This window comes from Betta splendens, chromosome 4 (genome assembly GCF_900634795.4).
Source record: "Betta splendens chromosome 4, fBetSpl5.4, whole genome shotgun sequence".
NCBI lineage: Eukaryota > Metazoa > Chordata > Actinopteri > Anabantiformes > Osphronemidae > Betta > Betta splendens.
Genome location: NC_040884.2, coordinates 20228186 through 20251188, shown reverse-complemented (window position 1 = coordinate 20251188; position 23003 = coordinate 20228186). Strand labels below are relative to the sequence as shown.

Here is a 23003-nt window from a genome sequence, read left to right as displayed (position 1 = left end):
TTTGTGTGTTTAGCATCAGACCGGTATGAGGCTGGGAGGCCTCCACTAAGACAACTGGGCATCACTTACTGGTCTCGGATAATTAGACACTTCAAAGGCACCTGCCCCACATCCCAGAGGGGGATGCTGTTTAAAAGCATGTTAGCTTCTATCTGCGGCTAGCGAGCTAATTTAACTTTTGACATTTTATATCTAAGGAATGAGAGGGATCAGCCATTTAGCTGGAACAGGATTACCCCCCAATCGCCCTCCTAGTCCTCTTCCTCCCCCTCCCCTCCAACGCCAAGCCCCCTTCTCCCAGTCAGGCCAGATTCATTAATTTTCCCGCTGCTAAGCACTTTATCAATGACTGGTGAACGCCTGAGTCCTGCGTGGACTCGCTCTCTCCCACTCACTTCCGCGGCGATTAGCCTCGGATGTTCTGATCTGTCTGTCTAATTCACCGCCTGAGCTGTACCTGCTACGCAGCTCAGCAAACAGAGATTAAACTGTTTCGAGGGCCGCGTTTGAAATGATTACGTCCACGCTGGGAGCTGGAACGCGCTTCGCGTGCACGCTGCATGCGGCTGCATTACGCTCTGCCCATGACAGCGCTCCTGCACCGCTCCAACTCGGTAGGGGGAGCAGTCACGGCACTCAGGAGGCGACAGCATCGATTTAATATGAACTTGGGCTTGTGTTGATGGGTTCTGGAAAGAAGAGTCGACGTGCAGGCTGGAAGGATGAAACCGGTTTGCGCTTCTTAAATAATGTTTCTGCATCACTTCTGTAAATGTCTGAGTCTCAAGAGCAGAAAAGAACTAAACTAAACTTCTTGTGCTTTCCAGCCGCGCTGAGAACTGACGGTTGAAGCCTCGCCAGCTGTTACGTAACGCCAATCTGTATTCGCAGCCGAGTCGGTAACCGGTGACACCTCTCCGCTTGATAACCGATGGGCGTTCGCCTGCATCCACAGCTCTACATCAGCCGCAGACCGGCGCCTTCTGCTGAACGTCGACGCAGGTTGAGGCGCGGGCTACGCGCGAGCGTGACAGATCTGGGTTAAACGAACAGCACGTCTGGCCTTTGATGCCGCAGCTGGTAGCGCTTACAGTTGTAACCCATCACATTTGGACATAAGGCCTTTTCAGCGAGGCGCATTAACCGTTTGGACTGCGAGCTACAAGCCAAACGCCGCGGAGCAACAGACGAGAACTGATTCCTTCGCCGTGTTCCCACAATGAGGGGCTGTTCTGCCCGCGCATGAAGTCACCCTGCGTTAAAAACACGAAATCCACGCTTCCCCTTTACAGCTTGACACATTAATTATTTAAAATAACATGTGCCCGTTTTCCACACTTTTCTTTCCATCGAGACCCCAAAAGGTGCCAAGTCGCCTCACAAAGAATCCTTTATAAACCCATCAATCATCATTTGCCTTGCAACATGTTATTATCACTATGAATGACAGCTGGGCTGTGTTCCCTGCAAAGTCCCTGACCTGAGCCCCACCTGATGAATGAAGTCGCTGCCTAATAAACTGGGTGCAATTGGGCCCGCTCCCCTTAAAAGTACAGGTGAGACGTGGACCCCGTCATTACGGCGTCTGCTGCAGGCAGGGAGAGCCCTGCAGATTAGAGGATCTGACATGTTGGCCAAACAGACTAAACCACCGTCTGCTGGAGAGGGGCAGGAGGTGGGAGGCAAGGAGGCAGAAGGAACCAGGCAGAATATATGATTAGATAAATGCAGCGGGCGGCAGATTGCAGGGTGAAGGCTGCAGATCCGGCGGCTGGAAGCGTCCCGTCACCCACGTGTAAAGCGGGCCTCGCCGTATCTCCTGCTTTAACATGATCCGTCTGTCCTTGTCCTCGCCTCCTCCACTCCTCCCCTCTCAGTAATGAGCTCTCCTCATGTATGACCTCTCCTGTCATTCCCGCCAGCGGAATCCTTCTCTCCGGCTCCACTCGCGCCTTCTTCTCTAATCTCTGCATTACTTTGCCATTAATCCCACATTCCACACGAGGAAGGCTGCTGCAGCTCGGCGGACGTGTTGCCTTCATATTGTGTGTTATTTTTTTTACCAGAATAAATCAGTGACTGCTCCCAAGCGTTTTGGGATTCACCTGTAGCATGTAGCTGTTCCTCTTCATTTCTCCTGCATTGCATCCCACCTCATTTGTCTCATTCTCACTTTCCTCCCACTAATGGTTTCGCTGCTCGCTCTGGATCGCCTCTCTCATCCCTCACTCTCGCAGGTCTCCCCGCGTTCCCACGTCTTTCCTCAAATCTCCCTTATCCCTCCCTCCGTGCCTCCTCCTCTCCCCATCGACTCCACTTCTACACCCATCCCTCCACCTTCCTTTCAGAGTTGCAGTGGGACTGTTGGACTCACGCAGCCCCATGCTGAGCTACTCCAGAGCCAAGCCAGAACAAAGAGCCCATTGAGCCCAGCGGAGATATAATGTGGGCCGCCTCTGACAGCACCAAGGATGAAGTCATGAGGTCACCAAACAGTTAATAATGACAGCCCCTTCCTCCAGCTGCACCGAGCATGTGTGTACAGTCGTCAAGGAAAGTGAGGAAAAATAAGTGAGTATGTGTTTGTGGGTATCTACGTTGTGCAGTGTGTGTGTGAATATATCTTAAAGCATGTGGAGGATAAAAAGCTTTTAAAAGGTGTAATTAGATATTTCATGACACTCAAAAATGTGCTCAATCACTTTGTAAATACCACAGAGGGAAAACAAAACCTTTGGAGAATTGCACTTTTAGTTTTGGCTTTGCTCCAGCTCCACTGAAGAACACCTCTCCCGCTCCTCTGCCACCCCTTCCACCCCCCCTCTTTTCTTATTGGAGTCTGTCTGGCGCAAAGTCTGACATGAGACACATCTCCCCGGGACTGGAGCTGTCGCTGCGAGGCCCACACTCCGAACATCATTAGACTCGCAGCTCCAGGTGAGATCAAGCAGGGCGGAAGAGACGGCGAGAGAGCGAGGTGCATGTGTTTGTCTCATGCACGCGAGAGAGAGAGAGAGAGAGAGAGAGAGAGAGAGACTCAGCTCAAGCATTAATCTCAATGCCACTGAATGGCCGTGGCCTATTAAAATACCTTCACAGGACCACTGGCTTGTCAGCCCTAGGGCTGCGCTGTGCTGAGGACAAGGGGAGAGAAAGGCGGGGGAGCGAATGGTGAAAGACAGCTATGCAATTGATTAACATTAGAAGGACTGGTTCAAGTTCAGATTGCATGGCGCCGCCGCTGTAAGCTACAGACGTTTGTTTCCCCGCAAGTAGAATGACTCCTTCAAACCCCGACTCCGCTACACATCTGAGTTCAATTCTCCGCATGCCCCCTCTCTGAAAATCAATTCCTCTTCTCCTCCTCTGCTCTTTTCCTCCAGCTCTGTGAGCAGACCAGGGCGAGGGGATTACACTGTCCCACCCCAGATCCAAGCAACTGACTTATCAGCTGACACCCCCCTGCCATCCAGGAAGAAGAGATAGAAAAGCGGGCCGAGTCGCGCCGGCGCGGATGTGTTTCTGGGCGCTCTCTGCCAATCACGGCCGCTTTTTTCACACTTGAAGCCTGAGCTATTTACGAGAGCCCTGGGAGAACGCATGCACAGCACCGGAGGGTGGAAAGAGTGGAGGGGAGGGAGCTGCTGCTGCTTCTCACCCTCTGCTTCTAATCAATCACCAGAAATCACCGCCATAGTTTATGGCCTTTGATCCTAGCTCCTCTTTCGCACTGCAAGGGAGAGAGTTGGGCGGGAACGGGGAGGGCGAGCAGGGAAAATGATGAGAGTCAAGGCCCAGGGGGTGTGGAGGTCAGGGGATAGAGATTAGGATGTAGGGCCTTAAAGTAAAACCTTAAAGTGGGTTTTGATCACACAGCTTGAAACAGGCTGCTTTTAGACTCGTCATAACTTCATGCGGTCACGTACTTCTGCATGTTTGGCTTAATTAGACGTCATGAATGTAAATGGAAAGTTTCGTACTAGTATATTCGCTGGTTGCCGTTTCATCCGCTCCGTCCCGCTGAACAAGAAGCCAACTGTGGAACACACCCCAATAAATCCTTCCCGTGGGGTCAGGACACTCCTCCTTTGTTCCCCCTGGCAGGAGGGAGGCCACTGATGCCTCCTGACAAATGGACAGAGTGGCAGCAAAATCAACTACTGTTTCCCTCCTTTATGGGTTTATGAGTTTATGGGGCCCTTTGTCGCCCCTGCGTCTGAGAGGAGCGAGATCTGTGGTTGACTTATTCCAATCCTCTCACACGGGCTGATTTGTCTTTGTAAGGCTGGTCACTGGTCTCTCACCCCGATGACCTCTGACTCTGAAGCTTCTAAGACTCTCAGCATGTCAGTGAAAATGACCTCAGGAGCCACTACGGAGCCATTGTAGTAGCCAGCTTTCACTATCACAACATATTAGACTTAGAAATTCTTCTCTTTCTGTAATTTGGGGCTTCGGTCTCAAACACAGACTTCGTAAATTCCGCAGGCCAGGGTTCATCTTAAACTTTTCATTGGGGTCAGTAAGGTCAAGGCTGTGGCATATGCCACAACAAGTAACACTGATGGAGCGCTGACCAAAACCAAACATGCAATTCCACTACAGTGAGGCTCTGGCAGCATCCCCGCAGCATGCACGCGTCCCGAGGCAGTGGCTTATGTGCGTCTTCCAGCAGCGGCGCTCCAGTGGGCCGATCCGAGCAGGCGGAGGAGCAGCCAGGCCGGGCCGGGCCGGCCAGCTGTGGCTCCCCCTCTGCCCTGAGTAGCGGCGAGGCTAAGCTAATCCTGCGCCTCAGGCCGCCGTGCTGCGGCGCTGCCAAAGCGCGTTACCCTGCTGCTGCAGGAAATTGCTTTCAGTGCAGATGTCCATAAAATTGCTATGGCTCACCAAGCACTGCGCCTCTGTGTTCACATCTACTCTAAGCTACAGGAACACTTTATATTTGGTTCTAAACCCTTGTGACGTACTATCGTGAAAACCAGCTTGTAAGGTGAATTACTGCTTCCTTTTATGTAATTCTGGTAATAGATTAAGTTTTATGTATTATTTATGCACAGTACAGACGTCCTTTGACGGTAAAAGCAGGTTTTCCTGTGCGGGGTGGTGTGTCAGGCTCTATAACGCCTCCTCCATTGTGCTGTTTGACCCGTGGGCCAGCCAGAGCTCCCATGAGGTCCCTTATCCCTCCATCAGTCCTCTCTCATTAGCCCCCACAGGCAGAGCCCAGAGCAGGGCAGCACAGAGGGGCCCCTGCTTCCTCTGGTCTCCGTGAAATACATACAGCACAAACACAGATGGCAGAGATCAACCTTTACCAGTTATGATGCGCAAACAGTACAACTGTTGAAATATTGTAATTAAAATTTAAGTGTATATAGAGGTATTTTTCGCCAATTCTCCCAAAGCTGAATCAAGTTACTGTGACGTTGTTGTTAATGTTAATCTCTAATTATGCACAATTATCAGAACGCCAAAGATCATCTAATAGTGGGAATAAAAGGAGGGATTTAGAAAAGTAGAGGTGGCAACATGAGAAGGGAGGAGGAGGAGGAGGAAGGCACTGGGCCGGACAAAGTGGAGAAACAGTTGATTATGAGTCCCATCAAGTGATCAATGATTTCATTAATAAGACGGATCACACGGCTGTCATAGCGGTGACACCGGCTGAGGGATGGTGTGCTCCCAACGCTCCGTTTCCCTCATGCCTCCCTCCCTTATTCCCTTCTCCCGCTGCCAACGACACAGGAACGCCAAGGAAAAAAAATAAAAAAAGGGGAAGGAGCTGGGTGTTGATGGGGGTGGAGGGAGGTTAGTCACGAGGGAGGGGAGGGTGAATGAAGAGGGGAGGGGGGGGAAAGAAAAGTGAAAATCCATTTTGAAACCCATTTTCAATTAGGGGTCCACAAGCTGTTATCACAGGTGTCCCAGAATGGGGGCCCGTAAGTGAAAATGTCTCCTATCCGTTTCTGAAATGAAACCTTATCTGGGAGGCACAAAGATGGTGGGGACAGCGTATCTGTAAATTACTTTCCATCCCTGCTGTTAACGGGAACTTTATTTCTGTCAGATGACATTCCCCTCTATTTACTGTTGATCATTTAAATGGCTGCCTAAAAAGAAGGCGGCCCCTCAGTCATCCTCTATCTCCCTCCTACTTCCTTTTCTTCCCAACAGAAGACTTTTTTCAAAGGAGGTCGAGTGCACTTGCTCGTCTTTAAACACTTGCGCTTTATTTTTAAAGGGTTTCAACTATAACCCCCATGAAAGCTTAACACTTGCTTGCACTTGTTTGCATCCAAAACTCCTGGTCTGGACTGAACTTTCGCCTCTTCCCTCCCTTCAGGCCACAGCTTCGTTTTTATTCTCCTTTTTTATTAGCAAATAATCCCATGACGACAGTTTTTATTCAACCAAGAAGCATGGACACCCCCTCCCCTTTCTTTTTTTTTTTTTTTTTTTAGTTCAAATCCAACAAAAGAATCAAGGGACTTTGTGGTCCACCTGCCCGCCGAATGATGAGGGTGGGAGGGGAGAGCCCCCCCACTGGACCGCTCCTAAAGAGCACCAATCACAGCATTGTTGCGGCACAGTCGGCCCTTTTGAGCCGCCAGTACGAGAGGAGGGGGCGCGGAGACGAATGGCACGCAGGATGAAGCCACCTTTTAGCCGACCACGTGGGAACGCTCTGCCAGGACTCGATAATTACTCCGAGCCTGTTTTACTCGGAGTAGAAAAGAAAGTTGAGAATGAACTTTTTGAACGCAATAAAAAAAATTGGCTAAAGGTCCAGCTATGAGGTGGGATCGGACCCCAGGCGTGGTGGACGTCTGCCCCTCCTACGTCAGACTTTTTCCACAGCTCATCGTCGCAGAGGCGCCACGGGGTTTCCGCTGCCAGAGATCAGGGGCTCCTCCGCCTGACGGGGGAATGTTTCGCCGGGCCTACCTATGGAGAACGGGTCGCTGGGGTTCCACAGCTGCTCACAATTACCTTTTGTTTGGGATGGAAGCGGCGGGGCAGAGGCTACGGGGGTTAAAGTTGAGGTGAGTGTAGGGTTACACCTGATAAGAGGTTATGAAGTCTAGGGGCAACTTGGGAATGCGCCGTAATTATAACCACGGAGGAATGTGTAAGCTATCTTATGATTTCAGGAGCAAGACCGGGATCTAAAAGGGTCCATTCTCTGCTGATACGCATCTTACCTCCCCCTCGTCAAGTGAATTATGAGACTACTGTATTTAAGGGAGTGCAACGTCCCTCAAAGCTGCAGCGTCGTCTCACGAAGGGTCGCTGCAGGAAACTCCTCAGAGAGGTTTTCAAGGCAAACATTATCCCGTTCTGTACTGTAATTACCAGAACATTAAAAAAAAAAAAAAATCCACATTCTCGGGGCCAAATTACTTCCATGCTTTTTCCACGACATTTCTTTTTTTGCGCGCTGTCCCTTTAATTAATAAAACAGCGCCGGCCATCTGGGAATGAGTAAGAGCGAGAGTGTTCCCAAGATGCTTCAGAATGCATTACCTTATCCAATCCCTGTGATAACTCCCATATGGGGAGCAAACGCAGCTTATTTACCCGCTTCCAGCGCTGTTTGTCTCCCGCTCGCATGTGGGATTATCGCGTTTGACATCAGCACTTTTGAGCTGGGTGATGGAAAACTCAGGCCACCGGCTCCCGCTACTACAGAGCCGGCCCTCCGTACCCAAAAACCTTCCAAATCCTCCCGCTGCTAATGAGCACAGCTGCAGCTTAGGCCCGTGGTGATCTCAACTCTGGTTTTGTTATGACTTAAGCTTGATGCTCCAAGGCTTCCAGTGGGAAGAAAGGCAGCGCAGCATCGAAAATGAGAATGAAAAGCTGAATGACGACAGGCCTAATGAACTGTAAGATCTCCGCCGCCTTTAATAGCATGTGTTGAAGACATTGCTATGTAAACATGACAAAGTTCTGCTACCAGTGAACGCTGTGCGTGACTCGCTGTGAGCCACGAGAGCGCGAGGAAGATAAACACCCATAACCAGGAGGCAGCGCTAGCATGTGCATGTGAGGGAGTGAGACCATGTCTTCCTGGAGTAATGCGAGCATGGGTACAGAAACATTCCTGCGTCCCCAGAAGATCCCACGCGCAGATATGTTGAGAGATGGCAGGTGAAGTACTGTAGCTACGTTTCAAGTTCTCAGAGGTCTGGAAGACATCATGAAATGAGATGTTGCAAGCCTCGTGACCCAGAAAGAAACTTGAGGTTGGATGGAAAACATTTAATTCGGTCGGAGCCTGCAAAAACAATTAGATTTCTGCACACAAATATGACGTTTGAACACTGTTTATGGTGACTTGAATAACATCTACACAGTGATTTTACCCGTGACCAACCTCCGGGTGGTTTGTGCCTTTTATTTTTCTTCACAACTAGTAATCTGACTATTGCAGCGATCTCCCAAACCGGGTGTGTTCCAACGGCCCAAAATGATATTTACATTAAACCACAGTGGCTGAGTGTGCAGTTAGACGTCCGGCGTACCGTTTGACGTGGTGCTGGAGGCCACGGCCTTCTCACTGATGTCATTCCGTGCTGATGAGCCCTTGGTCGCCACAATGGTCTCCACCCTCTTCTTCTTCTCAGCTGCTGAACTGGCCTGGGAGTGGGTTTCCATAGCGATTGCTCATTCCTCAATACCTCATGGAGACGGGATAACTGGCAGGGGCGAAAGGAGGAGATGGATGAGACATGAAGAAAAAAGATAAAAGAGGCTATAATTTATTTTAAATCCGGCCCAGGCACATTCTAAAATCTCACATCCTCACCTTATTTTCAACTGTGTCACACTAAACTTCTGACTTCTTGTCAAAAAACCAACAACTCTATAAACACAGCGAGGCAGGACATCCTGCCGACGTGTTACATCTCAGAAAAGACGTGAAGGCGGTTTGTGGATAAACTGATAATCCTGCTCTAGCAGTCTTTCCAGAGAGAAAGAAGAAACCTTCAGGGGATACCACAGAGAGAGAAACATTCACAGTCCTGAAAAAACAAGGCTTGTTTGAAGGCCCTTTTGGGAATATCATGGTGCCGGGCAATTTTTCTTTCAAAGAATAAAGGTGGTTCAAGTTAATACTGTCTGTGGGTTTAGAAGGGGTTCAGCCAACAGTCTGGCAGACATGCTGCTCAGTTCAGCACCTCAGAGGATGTCTACAAACTGAGCTGTATCTAGGTCATGAAGGTCTCTGATTATGGAGACAACAAAGTGATGCACCATAACCGCCCATTTACACAAAGTACAGGACAGTTTCACTCGGTCCGTTACAAAAGCTTTGCTCAGGCGCCATAATTCATGGAAATATTTAGTCTGAGTCACATTTTCTTTCCAGTAAAGACCAGCTAATTACCTGTTTGTACTATTTAATTGTCTCCCACCGAATAAACATGCACGGACACAAAGGCCAACAGTAAAGTCGGCTGTAATGCAAACAGGGGAGCTGCTGAAGCTACAAGAGAAAAGACGAGGGGAGGGCGATTTTTACTAACTCCCCAAGGAGGGAAGGCAAAGGGGGAAGTGGTGAGGGGTAAACTTCAGACAAACACTGTGCGCTTTGTTTGTTTTTTCCCCCCAACCCCCTGAAAAACCAGAGTCTGTCATCCATTCTGACCCGACAACAACATCTGTAAGCAATTGCCGGCTTACAAAAAGAAGGAAAGGGGGGGAAAAGAAACAATGCAATTACCCCCCTACCAATCAAAACAGAATTAAACAAGAGCTCGTCCTCTAATCACTCCCACATGAATACATGTGTAGCCGTCATCCACAACTAAAGACGTTTTTGTCCCGCTTGCACAGATATTGTCTCAAATCAGTGTTGCACGCGTTTGATAGAGTGGATGCTTTCATTTCTCTTTTTTGTGCAGCCTGAGCTGGTTAATCAATGTGCAGCACATGTAGAGTGTATGTGCTGATAACCACTCGTACTGTAGGCGCCGCTCCTTGGCGTCCAGGAAGTGAAACGATCAGAGAAACTTTTGGTCTTCCTCTTTGAAACTGGAGTTACATCATTAGAATGAACCTGAGCAAAGGCAGCGTGGTGGAAGACACACACACACACACACACACACACACACACACACACACACACACACACACACACACACACACACACACACACACACACACACACACACACACAGTGTTTTCTCAGCCCCCCTCAGGTGATCAGAGTAGAGAGAGAGGGGGGGGGGCAGTAAATATGAGGGTCAGGACTGGGGGCTTGTGGGGGCGAGGAGAAAGAGAGGCATTCCACTGGTGGGGCAAATATTCACAAGTCCGAGCCAGTGAAGCGTGTCTGACCAGCCTTTTGTGCTCCACCAGGCAGGCCACAGTTCCAAAGCAGCAATTAAAAGCAGGACCTTTTCACCCATAATCCCTCCGACCTGGACGCCCACACCCAGTCCTGCAGATGTTCCCGCCTTCGCATTCCCCCTTTTGTGCTGCTCACTTCGGCCACGTCACTGCAGTTTGTCAGGAGGGAGGCCGTGGCCGTTACGAGTGTTGTGCAATTACATTTTTTGCATTCACATCCGTCAGCTGAGAAATAAGCATCCGTGCATCAGCATCTGGCCTCAGTGTGACAGACGAGGCATTAGTTGCTGTCGTTACCCACAATAAATGTAAATTTCATATTAATGTCCTTCCACTGAAACGTCTGCCCTCCACCCAATTAGAGGAGAGAGAAAGCGGGTGTATCTTTATTTGTGCTATACTATAATCCTTCCACACAGAAAGGGAGGCGATTAAACAGGTTTAAAATACCACAATTCAGACTGTTCCCTTGGAAAAAAACCTTCTTATTTCATAAGCACATTAAGCAAATCAATTTAACATAAATTATACGCCTCGGTGACAAAGGCGCCGAGTTGAAAGTCATCTGCAAATTGTACACATCAAAGTGAAACACTAAAATAAACTTTTGCTTTGATAGGGAAAAAAACAGTTTTTTTCCCTTCACACAAGCTTAAGCGACTGCTAACAGCATAAAAAAAGTGGGCTTTGTTTTTTCGGTGTCTGTACAAGCTTAATTTCATGATACTGCTCAAGGTGCAACCTACACTTGTGTTGGTCAGGATCACGTTTGCGAATGTATGACACTCCCTCTCTCACACACACACACACACACACACACACACACACACACACACACACACACACACACACACACACACACACACACACACACACACACACACACACACACACACACACACACACACACACACACACACACCTAGAACCTGGGGGATATTTCTATATAAACTGTTGAAGTGTCTTTTTAGATTTGCCCCCCCTCGCAGACGAGCACTGTATTTGTGTTCATTTCATTAGGGCGACTGTTCAGTGTCGAGGGCCCCCTGAGGGGGGAGACTGGCAGCGGCGCGGCATTCATCATCATTACATCAGCGACCACCGAGATCTGCTATCTTAGGCTTATCAACACTGCACAAACACACCGAGGCACAGCCAGTTAGAGGGGAGGGGAGAGATTTGAGATGGAGACGATTGAGGGAGATTGTGAGCAAAAGTGGGATAAGAGGGAGAGAAAATGAATGGCGAAAGGGAGGAGCGTGTGTGTGTGTGTGTGTGTGTGTGTGTGTGTGTGTGTGTGTGTGTGTGTGTGTGTGTGTGTGTGTGTGTGTGTGTGTGTTGCACCTCGCTGTGCCCCTACGTGCCTGCACATGTTTTCCTGTGTGTACGATGTATGCTCTGCACATTGTGCAGCTATGCCAACAACATTAAGGGCTGCTGCACAGCTGGAATAACTGAAACACTCGGAGGCGAGGAGGAGGGAAGAATCTGGGCCCTTCAGCAAGATTAGCTGGATTTAGCAATAAAGCGATGTATGCTGGCTCGGGCTGCATAAGGTCAGAGAGGGAGGAGGCCCCTTAAGGAGGCAGTGGAAGTGGCTGCTGGTGGTTGGAAGACCTGTCACAGGTTCAAAAGCTCAAAGTCAGTGGCTTTCTGAGGAAATCACATACGTAGCCTTGCATGCTGCCCTCGGCCCTGGAGGGGTTTGGTGGCAGCGCTTCCCATTCTCCACTGAAACTTAACATTGTGCCCAGATGGCACTAAGTCTGGCCTACAGCTTATGGGGACCAGCCCCTCAAGTAAAGGCCATTTAGCAGGAATTAGTCACACCCCGCCACACACACATATATCAAATGCCAGATATGCACGTGCAAACTGGTTTAGTGCTGGGCCTTCGCACCCTTTTGTGCGGTGGGACATGGTTGAGCTATTTGCATTGTTTGTCATTTACATGTTTCTATATTATCCCACCACAATTTTACAGTTGCGTTTCGACATATTTGATACGTTTATTGCGGTTATTGATGAAATGCTTCCATAAAACGACTTCCGGGGCCGCTTTCATGAACGCATGCTCCAACCTATGACAATTCAACGTCTGCGCAAATGGGAAGCGTTTGTCATTTTTCAAGGACAAACAGTGCAACAACGTGGCCCGTCGGTGGCTTTCAGCAGCGCTAATATGATTATCTCCGCATGCGTCTTGGTCCCTCAGACCTTTCCACTTAAGACGCTTTGGCGAGCTGGCGAGGGACCTGGCGCGTCGCGAGCGTCTCCCATTCCTGGGTAACAAACGCACACGATGTAATCGGAACGCTTACACTCACTACCCAGTAGATAAGGGCCAAATAAAGCGCGTGGCACAATGGAAATCTTGCACATTTTCCCTGCAGCCCCTGCTTATTAAAGTCTTTATTTATATATTTTGACTTTGCGTTTGTTGACTTGTGTCGGGGCTGTGCGGCAGTGGAGGCTAGACAATGGGTTATGGGGCAGCTTTGTTGCGGTCTTGGCCCAGTTCTGCAGGATTGGTTTCCCCTGCTCGTCCCAAGCTAAACGCTGGGGCCTTTGTTTGATCACACAGGTTTCCTGAGTCTTCACAATATGCTGCTTCAGCTATTTACTGGAGGCCAAAGCAAACAATGCAACGTATTACTTCAGCAAAACACTACCAAGACAAAAAAAAAAACACAGACAGGAGTTTTTCCTGAAAGTTGCCAAGTTTAACACAACTACAATTAGATTTCATGTGTACCGCAGCCTCACAACCGCTTGAAACTCACTTGTTGGGGGAAAAAAAAAAAAATCACACCGTGCTGCGGCGCTCCTCAGCTTCCACTGGCCCTGCACATGCTGTAAAAGCACAGGAGAGCGGGTGTGTGCGCTTCCACCGGGCCTCTCATCTCCAGTGGAAGCAGCCTCGCGCGTGTGGAGCCCCCGTCTTCACGCGGCGCTGCGCGACAACAACATCCGTCGCCGCGCCTTTTACAGTGAAAGGATACACGCGACGCGGTGTAATGTGCATGCGTGCGTCTGCGTGAGCCGGAGACACTTTCCACGGGAAGTGTGCGACAGTGCAGATGCACCAGGTGCTCCCTTCCAGTATGCAAGTGCGCTTGCTGTGTGCAGAACATAAATAAGAGGCACCCCAGGGAGGCGGTGAGTGGAGGATGGAGGAAGAGGAGTTCTGTATTGATGAAAACCTCACACACATCTCTCTCTCTCCGCCGTCTGCTCACACGTGCACTCAGAGAGGGATCAAGCAGATAGATGGTCCTGTGTGAGCGCAGTGGCAGCAGGTATGGCTCAGAGAAAGAAAAAGGGCCCTCACACTCGGCCCAGGGGACCGTGGAATACACTCCTCTTATCCTCGACGCCTTGGCGAGACGTGCGAAACAGCGAGCGGCAGCTACTGAGAGCGAGCGAGCGAGCGAGCGCTGCAGCTGCAGGTTCGAGTCATTGTGAAAAAAAGCACAGTTGAGCTTGAGTAAATTGGTGAATGAAACTCATTCTATCTCTATCTAGAGAGAGAGCTATGAGTAGAAGATCGACGCGAGATAGATCCTAGAGCACTAGCTATAGCTCTATATCTCTCTCTCTCTCTCTCTCTCTCTCTCTCTCTCTCTCTCTCTCTCTCTCTCTCTCTCTCTCTCTCTCTCTCTCTCTCTCTCTCTCTCTCATTCCTCCATGTCGTTGGGTAAGCGTTTGAGCGGAGTGCGTCACTGTTGCCCTGTGATTAATGACAGGCACCGGCGTCTCCGGGGCCAAGCGCTAACAACAGCCAGGGGGCAGTGCGATAATGCACAATAATAAAGCCAGCAGACAATCAGCCAGGCAAAGCAAGGCCTATTAGCCGGCCCCATCAGGACGGCAAACAGAGAAATTAGCCCTTCCCGAGCTCCGCCACAATTCATCAAGGGCTGCCTCTGAATTCCCTCTCAAGAAGTCATAATGTTTACTTAAAGACTGGCCTCGGTGCCCCAGTGGTGAGGAGCTTTATTGGCTCTTATTAATTCCCGCCCTGGCCCTCGCGGCCATGCCATCTAAACCGAATTAAGGGGGTGAAAATTGGATGAGATGAAGTTGTCTTGGTGTTTGGCTCTCGCGTGATGAAGCTGGACCCAAACAGGGGCCGACTGGGAGGAGATGGGGGGAAAAGAGAAGATAGGAAGGGAGGGCAAACAGATTGGGATGTAAAAGAATGCTGAATGAAGCTGTCCTAAAAGGCGCTGCAGACAGTCAAAGGAATGCAGGGAGAGAGGAGGAGAGGAGGGGAAAATGAAGAGATGCCATGGCTTTAATGCTAGACTTCCTGTGTGGATGGGAAGCGATCCAAAAGGGCAACACCGGGTCACACATTCCACAGACGCACAACGGGATGGGTCCGATGCATCTTCACGTCGCCCCTTATCTTTGATCAGACAGGCTGAGAAATACCTTTTAAATAAGGCCACTCTATCGGCGCTCCGGCCTTAACTCAACATGTCAGTGATGGAGAGGAGGGAAGCGGGGAGGGAGCACTCTCACACCATGTACACGCTCCTAATGAGGCGGCTGCGCTTCAGCCAACGACAATGAATCACACAAACCCTAAATAGGAGTTCATCAACTTACAAACAACCGTTTGCCTGAGAAGATGCTGAACACGTTATCAAAGACTCGGTTGGTTTATCGGTAAAATGCAAAACATGTGTTGGATGCAGCTGCTCAAAGGGACCGCATCCTGCTTTTCACATCATTGTACTGAGCCAGCTGAGGTTTTGGACTTTCACTCATGTCTTTCAACTGTGACCAGACATCAGCTCCTATGAATAATCATTTAATCAGGGATTAAGACGTCCTCGCGCAGGCCTGCGCGTTCAGCCGGAGCCTCCTCCGTGTGAACCGGGGCTGTGGGTTACGGGATCGGCGGCAGGTGAGGCCGTGCTCTGCGGAGTAATGCGGAGTCTAGAGGTGCGAGATCAAAGACAGATGGAGCTCCCAGAGACTTGGGGCTCCCTGACGGCTCCCCCATCGGCGGCATCGGGAGACAACTCTCTCCCTTCACTTTCATATCAGCCACACAGGCCCCCCTCCCCCCCCCGTGCAGTGGGTTCTAGACACTCACACACTCACACTCGAGCAGTCTCAGAGGATTTTACAGCGCTGCCAAACTTGTACCTCACCTACACACACACACGCACACTAAATCACACACACACACACACACACACACACACACACACACACTCTCATCAAAACCCAAACGCATCAAACACGCACAGCTGAATATCTTGGATTTTGAAAAGCCGACTTGCACGGTGCAGAACTCACACTCGCGCAGCTCAAGTACCAAGACAATATCGCTCTGGAATGAGACGTCATAAACCCGAGAAACTTGGCACGGACTCGAAAAGCGCACAGTCACAAAATGGCCCCCTAAAAATGAAAAGCCCCGGCATGAAGAGCGAGGAACAAGACTGTCATTAGAGAGGCAGCCCCCTCAGGCCCGCCGACTTCACCATGAGGACGCCAAACATCTGGGCGTAGTTGCTCGGTTCAGCTGTTTGCAGCCCCGCCTCAAATAAATCAGGGAGCTGCAAAAGCCATTGCTTAGGACTTCTCCTAAACAAATATGTTCAACACTCACTCACTCAATCGCTCGCTCGCTCGCTCGCGTCCACATGCTTCAGCATCCCAGGCTGGCTAACGCAGGCAAATAAATTCATGAGGAGGAGGAGGAGGAGGCGGCGGCCTTAATTGGAGTGTTTGACGGATGCCTGGGGTTAATTGGGAAGCATGGAGAGCAGCTGGCTCCACGGTGGAAGTTGAGACAGGGATAATAAGTTCACCCTTTGCAGGAGAGACAGTTAGCGATGAATCAGATCAGAGGAACGGTGTACTGTAATCATCGGAACATCTCCCATCCTCCACCCCGCGCTCTCCTGACGAGCAGAGACAACCTGGCTCCCAGCTACGCAATCTGGCACCTATCACACAGGCCTGACAGTCACACACACACACATTAATACAGCCAAGCACTCACACATACAATAACTCTAACCCCTAGGACACAGAACCTGGTTTAGAAGTTCGCCGGTCGATTGTATGTAAATCTCCCCAACAATGTGTGTACTAATGGCTTATTACCCCGCGTTAGTTGGTTTGCATTGATCCCGATGCCGGAGGGAGACGAGGGAACTGGAGCAGCTCGCTGCTCATATGTACCAAGCGGGACTATAATCACATCCCAGCTTGTTTCAATAAAGGCAACATTAACATAAACCATCTCAAAAACACTAAAACCTTCAGCCCCGCTCGGTCCGTGCGAGGAGACGGGGGGAAAACTCTCCTGGATTAGAGGCTAATCAAGGGCATGTGGGACGGGTTGGGAACTTTGCGTGTCCCTGTGAAGGGTACGGATTGTGTCTCGGTAGATTAGGGCCGTTTCAAACGAGAAGTTTCCAGAGGTTAATGTGTTTAACCAGCGTCTGCACAAAGAAAGACGAGTCGTTAGGGGCTCGGCTCTGACGCCGGACCGGGCTCCTGGTGCCGGCGGGGTGGAGCAGCGTCTGGGGGCATGCGGGGAGCCCAGGTAGAGTCGTAGGCAGTAATGGGAGGAGACAGGGACTTAGAGCGCCACACAAAAGCCAGGCTTTATAAATAATTCCAAAAGCTAACAGGATCCCTTGTATGTGTGAATCTGTGAAATACGTTCACACATGGATGCACACACCTGCACACACACACACACACACACACACACGGGGCAACCAGGGGGGAAAGAGGCTATTCACACCATTCACGCAGCTCCGCTGGGGCTGTTGGGGGCTGACCTGCCTGGATTGGTAAATTTGGCTCAATATCATTCGTGCATAAATGATGCAAAAAAAGAAAACACGTCTTGAAAAACAGAATGGTCTACTTCACCAAGACCCCACCGCCCCCCCCCCCCCCCCCCAACGCACACATACACACACACACACTTCCCCGCGCACACTCGCTCATAATGCAGGGCAGCAAAGCACACCGGAGACCTGTCTTGTAAATCTCTTTGTGAAAGCAGCTTTGGGGGGTAGACAGGGGCTTACACACTGAGCCCTGAGGTAGAGCTGCAGACTCCACTCCTCCGAACCCCCCCACGGTCGTCCTCCCTCTCCCACACACACGCTCCCGACTTCTCCCTTCCCCACTTTCCATCCACCCACATTTCCTCCTCCTTTTCCTTCCCTTCCCTCACCTTTTCCGCCGCTCGCTCGCCCGCTCCCTCCCTCCGTTCTCCCCTTTCCCCTCTCTCTCCTCCCCTCTCTGTCCCAGCAAAGCTCCAGAGCAGCGGTCCTTAGCCCTGCAGGCTCCCGTGGCGTTGCGGTGACTAATGTCCTGCCTTTGCTCAGACAATGAGTTTGAGACTGAGCCGGGAAAGTGTTGAGGAGGGAAAAATACTCCGGCACCTTTGACAAATGGAGCCCTTCGCACTCCCATGCTCACTAAGGGAGGCTTTACAATGTCGCGCTCCACGCTCGGCGTCCTCCGAGGGCCGGCTGCAGCACGCAAAGCCGCATCTGGGGGAACATAATGAATTCTTTGGGAAGTCTAACCTGGCTTTCTTTATGAATAAGATGTATTTCTAAAGCGTGTCGACCCCTCCTAATAAAAACACCAGCCTGGCAGGAATAGCTAAAGCCGTTTTAGGGCCTCGTGTCCTTGTTAATATTTTCTCAGGCCCACTTCTTTCCAGGGCTGTCGCCGCTACTTTTCCCTGGAAGGTGGTGGTTCCATGATGACAAACTGTCATTAAAAACAGCTGGATTCCCTTGTTTTGTTTTGTTTTTGAAAAAAAAAAAAAAAAAAAAAAAAAAAAACAGGAACTCAAACTCTTGGATGCGCCCTCCTCTTCTTCGTGTACCCTACCCCCATGCAATCCTGAAAGGAACTGGGCTTTGTCTGAGGAGCAAAGGAGAACTAGACCCCCCCCCCTCGCTCCTCAACCCTACTCGCCCCCCACCTCCCCAAACCCTGTTCCTCGCTCCCTGCGGAGTATTGTTAAAACACAGCCCCCTCTCTTTCCAAGGCCCGGGCTCTTAAAACAGCATGCTTTGCATGAGAAAAAACGATTAGTCTTCAAATGCTGCGCTGTCAAAGGAGGGCTCTTTCAGGTTGGGGCAGAAATTTGCTCAGATAGTTGAGTTCCTCTTTTGTTTTTCCAAGATGAGGCATTATTAGAGCCAGGGGTCTGTTAGCATTCATTGCTGAGAAGAACACACTAGAGGGGTTTATATGGGATGCCCGCACCCCCCCCCTCCTCCAACTTGCCCCAAGTCGGCAGCAGACGGAAATGAAGGAGCAGAGCAGGGGAAGAGGTCCTCATCTAAACATGTTTGGAGAGCACAGAGAATGTCTGGGCCCGCGATTCTTTCAGGTCGGAACCTTGAGATTTACATTTGACATTGAAATAATGGACCCCTGCTTGACCTCCACTCCAGGACGCAACAAGACGCAGGACTAGCTCCCACTACAAGCAGCGTGGGATTGCAAACACATGGGGTTCACCTTCAGAGCTTTATTGCATGACAATGCACACCTTAATTAGCGATGTAAAGCCAGAGGTTTATTAATAACACAGTTCCTCTAAGTGAAAGAATAAGTAGTTGCATAGCGGTGCGTTGGAACCGACGGAGCCTGACCCGTGGCTTTGAACAGCGAGGAGGAGGAGTAAGTGACAGATCATTGTTCACAGCAAGCGGTCGGTTCATCTGCCCCCCCCCCCCCCAGTCATCACCCCAGTGAAAAAGCACAGACCCCCTCACGGATGCCACAACCGGCTCCCATCAAAGCCGACACAATGCCACATCTGCAACAACAGCCCCGGCCCCAGGAAACTGTGTCTTTAGGTGCACAACTTTACACACAGCCCCCGAGCAAATGGGCCCCCGAAACCAAAGCACTTCACCTCTTGCTGCTATACTTCACACCGCAGACTTAAAGACATTTTTACGACCACTACAGCAAACAGAGGCGGGAACGAGCGGCGCCCTCATGTTGGCGCGACCTGTCCTGTTTCTCCTCAAGCGTGTGGGAAAAGAAAATCGGCACACTCTGCATTCTCACACCCGTACCTGCATGCTTGCAATAAAATCCACCGCGACCCTACAACAGGTCGTGTGTTAAGCTGTCAAACACAACTTCATCCAATGTAAATTCCAGTTGCTGGACTCTAATTTTTTTGACTATTTTCCCCCCGGTTCGTGTTTTTTATGGCCGTCTACGGTGCCTCGCTCTGGGAGAGCAGTCCACCAGACTAATTGTCAGGTGCAGTTTAAGTTTCCAGCAGGCTAGAGCCATGGAAAACAAACAGGCCCTCGCTCAGCTCCTGCTAAGGTAACTTAAGCTCCTTCATTTCTCCCCTCTCATTTCTTATTCAAAAACAATTTCCAAAAATGAAAAGGAAATGGGTGAACATGAAATATAAACACATGATATATTAGGGAAAGAGAAGCAGAGGCTATGAGCATCAGAATGCGTGGACCGACCGGGGTGTGGTGTCGGAGTGTTTGTCCAACCCTCAAGTGTATTAAGATTCCTAATTGAGACTATTTGAATTTACTTTAGGATATCTGCAGGCTGACGCCCTCCCTCCCCCACCGCACGCCTCATCCAAAGACATCACCCGGCTTGAAAGGTGCCTTTAGTTCGCTCCTTGAAGCGGGGGGCAAGGGGTCCCACTCTGGGACAATGATGGGTGAGGTGGAGGGGAGTCGAGGGAGCAGGAACACATAGCATATTAAATCTGTTGGCAGAGGCGGGTCGTCCGCGCGCAGAGCCAGAGAGCCAGATCTGAGGCATGCCCTGAAGGGATGGCTGGGCCTGGGGATTAGGAGGCCGCGTAGAAGCCCTCACGCACCCGAAGACCCCTTCTTGTCTCTGCTCGCACGCAAATGCATCCAGACACTTTGACGCTCTTCAGGTTTGCCATCTCAGCCCAACTTTTTATCGTGCACCTCGCAAAACCCATGCCGGCGCGCACACACTTGCACCCGCTCTCATGAGTAGCGCACCCCCCCCCCCAATCACTACCTCTGTCTGACTTGCCCTCTTTCTTTCCCCACTGTGTCTGTTTCATTTGATGTCAACATATCAAAGTACCAAATCATCAAAGTGAGAGATTTCTTCTGGGGGCCGTCTATTCGGCTGCGGCCGTTATATGCGTTATATGCAAGAGAAGCAACAGCTAAGCACATTACGCGGGGAGTCGCTGCAAACTTTCAGTGTGTGTTTTAAGAAGCGGGCAATGAGTAAAGCACACAGCTCACAACAAGCTGCAAAGCGAGTTAACAAACACTTCAAGTACAGCGCTTTATTATCTTAAGGGAAATCTACTTCCTTCACATTAGCGAGACATTCGCCACCTCTCTGAGGGCTTTAGGACGCAGCATTAGCCCGACAACGCAGCTCATTAAGACCTTTTGCATACATACCTGATGACGGGGTGTAAAAAGCCCGAGGACAGAACCCGCCTTCAGCTGCAAATGCAAGGCCTCTAAAACAGAGGCCATAGCTCAAAGCCTAATAACATGTCATCTCCATGCATTAACACGACAGCTCCTATTCTGCCAGGTCTCCAGGTCGCGGGCGTGCGCTCGCGTCGCTACGCATACTTTTACTTCAAGGTGCGAGCGCTGCTGCTATCTGACGGAGCGGCTCCGGCAGAGGGAACTCTTATCCGCCTCCGCTCCACGGATGGAGGCGCAGCGCGGCGGACATGCATCTTCCCTGGCTACAGTAAGAGAATCCTGTGTCGTGCATCTCATTCCAGCTGATTAGCATCTGAAGCACAGCTGCATTCATCACCGCTGCCGCATCACAACAGGACAAAGTCATTTCTCTTGGTAAAGGTGCACCTGTTTGACGCCAGAATCAACAGTAATGTGACGCTGCTAACAAAAATATTAAGTGCAAACATATTGTTCTGACACACAGTAAAACATTTTATCATGAAGTTGATTTTATAGGAAAACATTTACAAAATTTGTACATTAATAATATGTGACATCATCTCCATCACTGGTCGGTCACTGCAAATTTGGCTTTAATTTAAAGCTGGTGAACAATAATTATAATAATCTAGCTATACTTTAAAAATAGAATCAGATGCTATTGTGATTTTAACCCTTGAAAAATAAAAAAGGCACAACCATGATCATTCTTATCTTCAAATTCTTAATTATTAGAGCCAGTAAGATTCTTAATTAACAAGTCACAGGCCACAAAATGCAAAACATGCCAGGATAAAAGTGCAGCTGTGCTTGATTAATATCTGAAGTTAAAATTATTATTTCACATGACTTCAATTTTGAGATTTTAAAATAAAAGATTTTAGGCCTAAAATCTGTGCAGCTGAAGGCCTGACGTGTTTGGTTTTTATGTTCATGTTCTGACAGTGTTTTATCACCTATCTGAATGTCTGTAAATGTTTTATATTATTACAAACAAAATAGTGTAAATATGACGTGACAGCTCATGTGTCAGTCGCCTTTTTACTTCATTACACAAATGAAACCAAGCCCTGAAAAACCCCGGCTCAAAAGCCAAACCCACAGCCAAGATTGATGATGGAGCTGCCTCATAAAAATAACCAAAAGGCGATTTTTATCTGCTTGAACTTGAGCCGTTAAACATCTTATTTGCTGTGTTCAGTCACTGCTCCGTCTCAAGGCAGCAAGTCCTCCGTTAATAATTTGTCAAGTGTCAGAAAAGGGAGGATTTGAGCTGCGCCGCATGGTTGAGCACCTCGGACCTTCATAGTCGCTATGAAACCCGAGAGCAGACAAGCAGATAAAATGTGGAACAGCTGGCGAGGACAGAAGGGAAAGTTTCAAACAAATATCTGCACATGTGGGGGCTCGAGGCTCTGAATCGTTTTCATGTCTCGGACCCCCAAAACGAACACACTGCCTCCTTTAGAGTTTTTTTTTTTTACTTTGCATTAATCCATGTGAAACTTTTTTGTGATATTTAAATTCATATCTTAAAAAAAAGGTAGAGCACCATGATTCCATTAGTCATTTTACGCAGATTTTTATTTACGCATATAATTCAACTGGTTTATAATGAACTAAAATATAATAGAATTTATACTATTTTTTCATTTTGCTTGGGGCCCCATGAAACTCCCCACATGGACCCCTGCCGAGTTACAGCCCCTGCTGTAATAGGCATCAATTTCTCTAAGCATATTTACATGCCTTCAGTATGTTATGATCAAGGGATGTGACCTAAAATATGTGGATAAAGAGTAACTGATTATAAAATATGACATTAACTTATAGAAACTGATTTTTTTTAAAGTGTATTAAGACAAAGAATTATTTGACCCCTGTGAAATAAATGTCGTTTTGATTTTGATTTTTTTGATAATTAATGTCAAATATGAATTCAAATATGAAGAGTGACGTTTTTACAGTGGAAATGTGTCTTAAAATCAAGTGTGTCTTAATTAAAAGGCCTCACATTAACTCTGAGCTTTAGATGTCATGTAAAATGTTGAGGTGGCGGAATGACCGTAAAATTTAAATATGTCTAAGTGTTAAAGGTCAAAACCAGGGTCATGTGCGGGCTTGTTACGTTTTTAATAAATTGTGGCTGAACGTGCCTTCTGTGTGGCGTTTCCG

The 23003-nt window shown here is 49.2% G+C and overlaps 1 protein-coding gene across 1 annotated transcript in view; it reads right to left on the bottom strand.

Annotated features, from left to right (window-relative positions):
- Window positions 1-23003, bottom strand: part of gli3 (GLI family zinc finger 3) — a 73820-nt gene that overhangs the window by 49784 nt on the left and 1033 nt on the right. The window contains exon 2 of the mRNA XM_029146954.3: window positions 8526-8699. Coding sequence (XP_029002787.1) covers window positions 8526-8658 — 133 coding nt within the window. The 5' untranslated portion in view covers window positions 8659-8699. The remainder of the gene's footprint in view (window positions 1-8525; window positions 8700-23003) is intronic.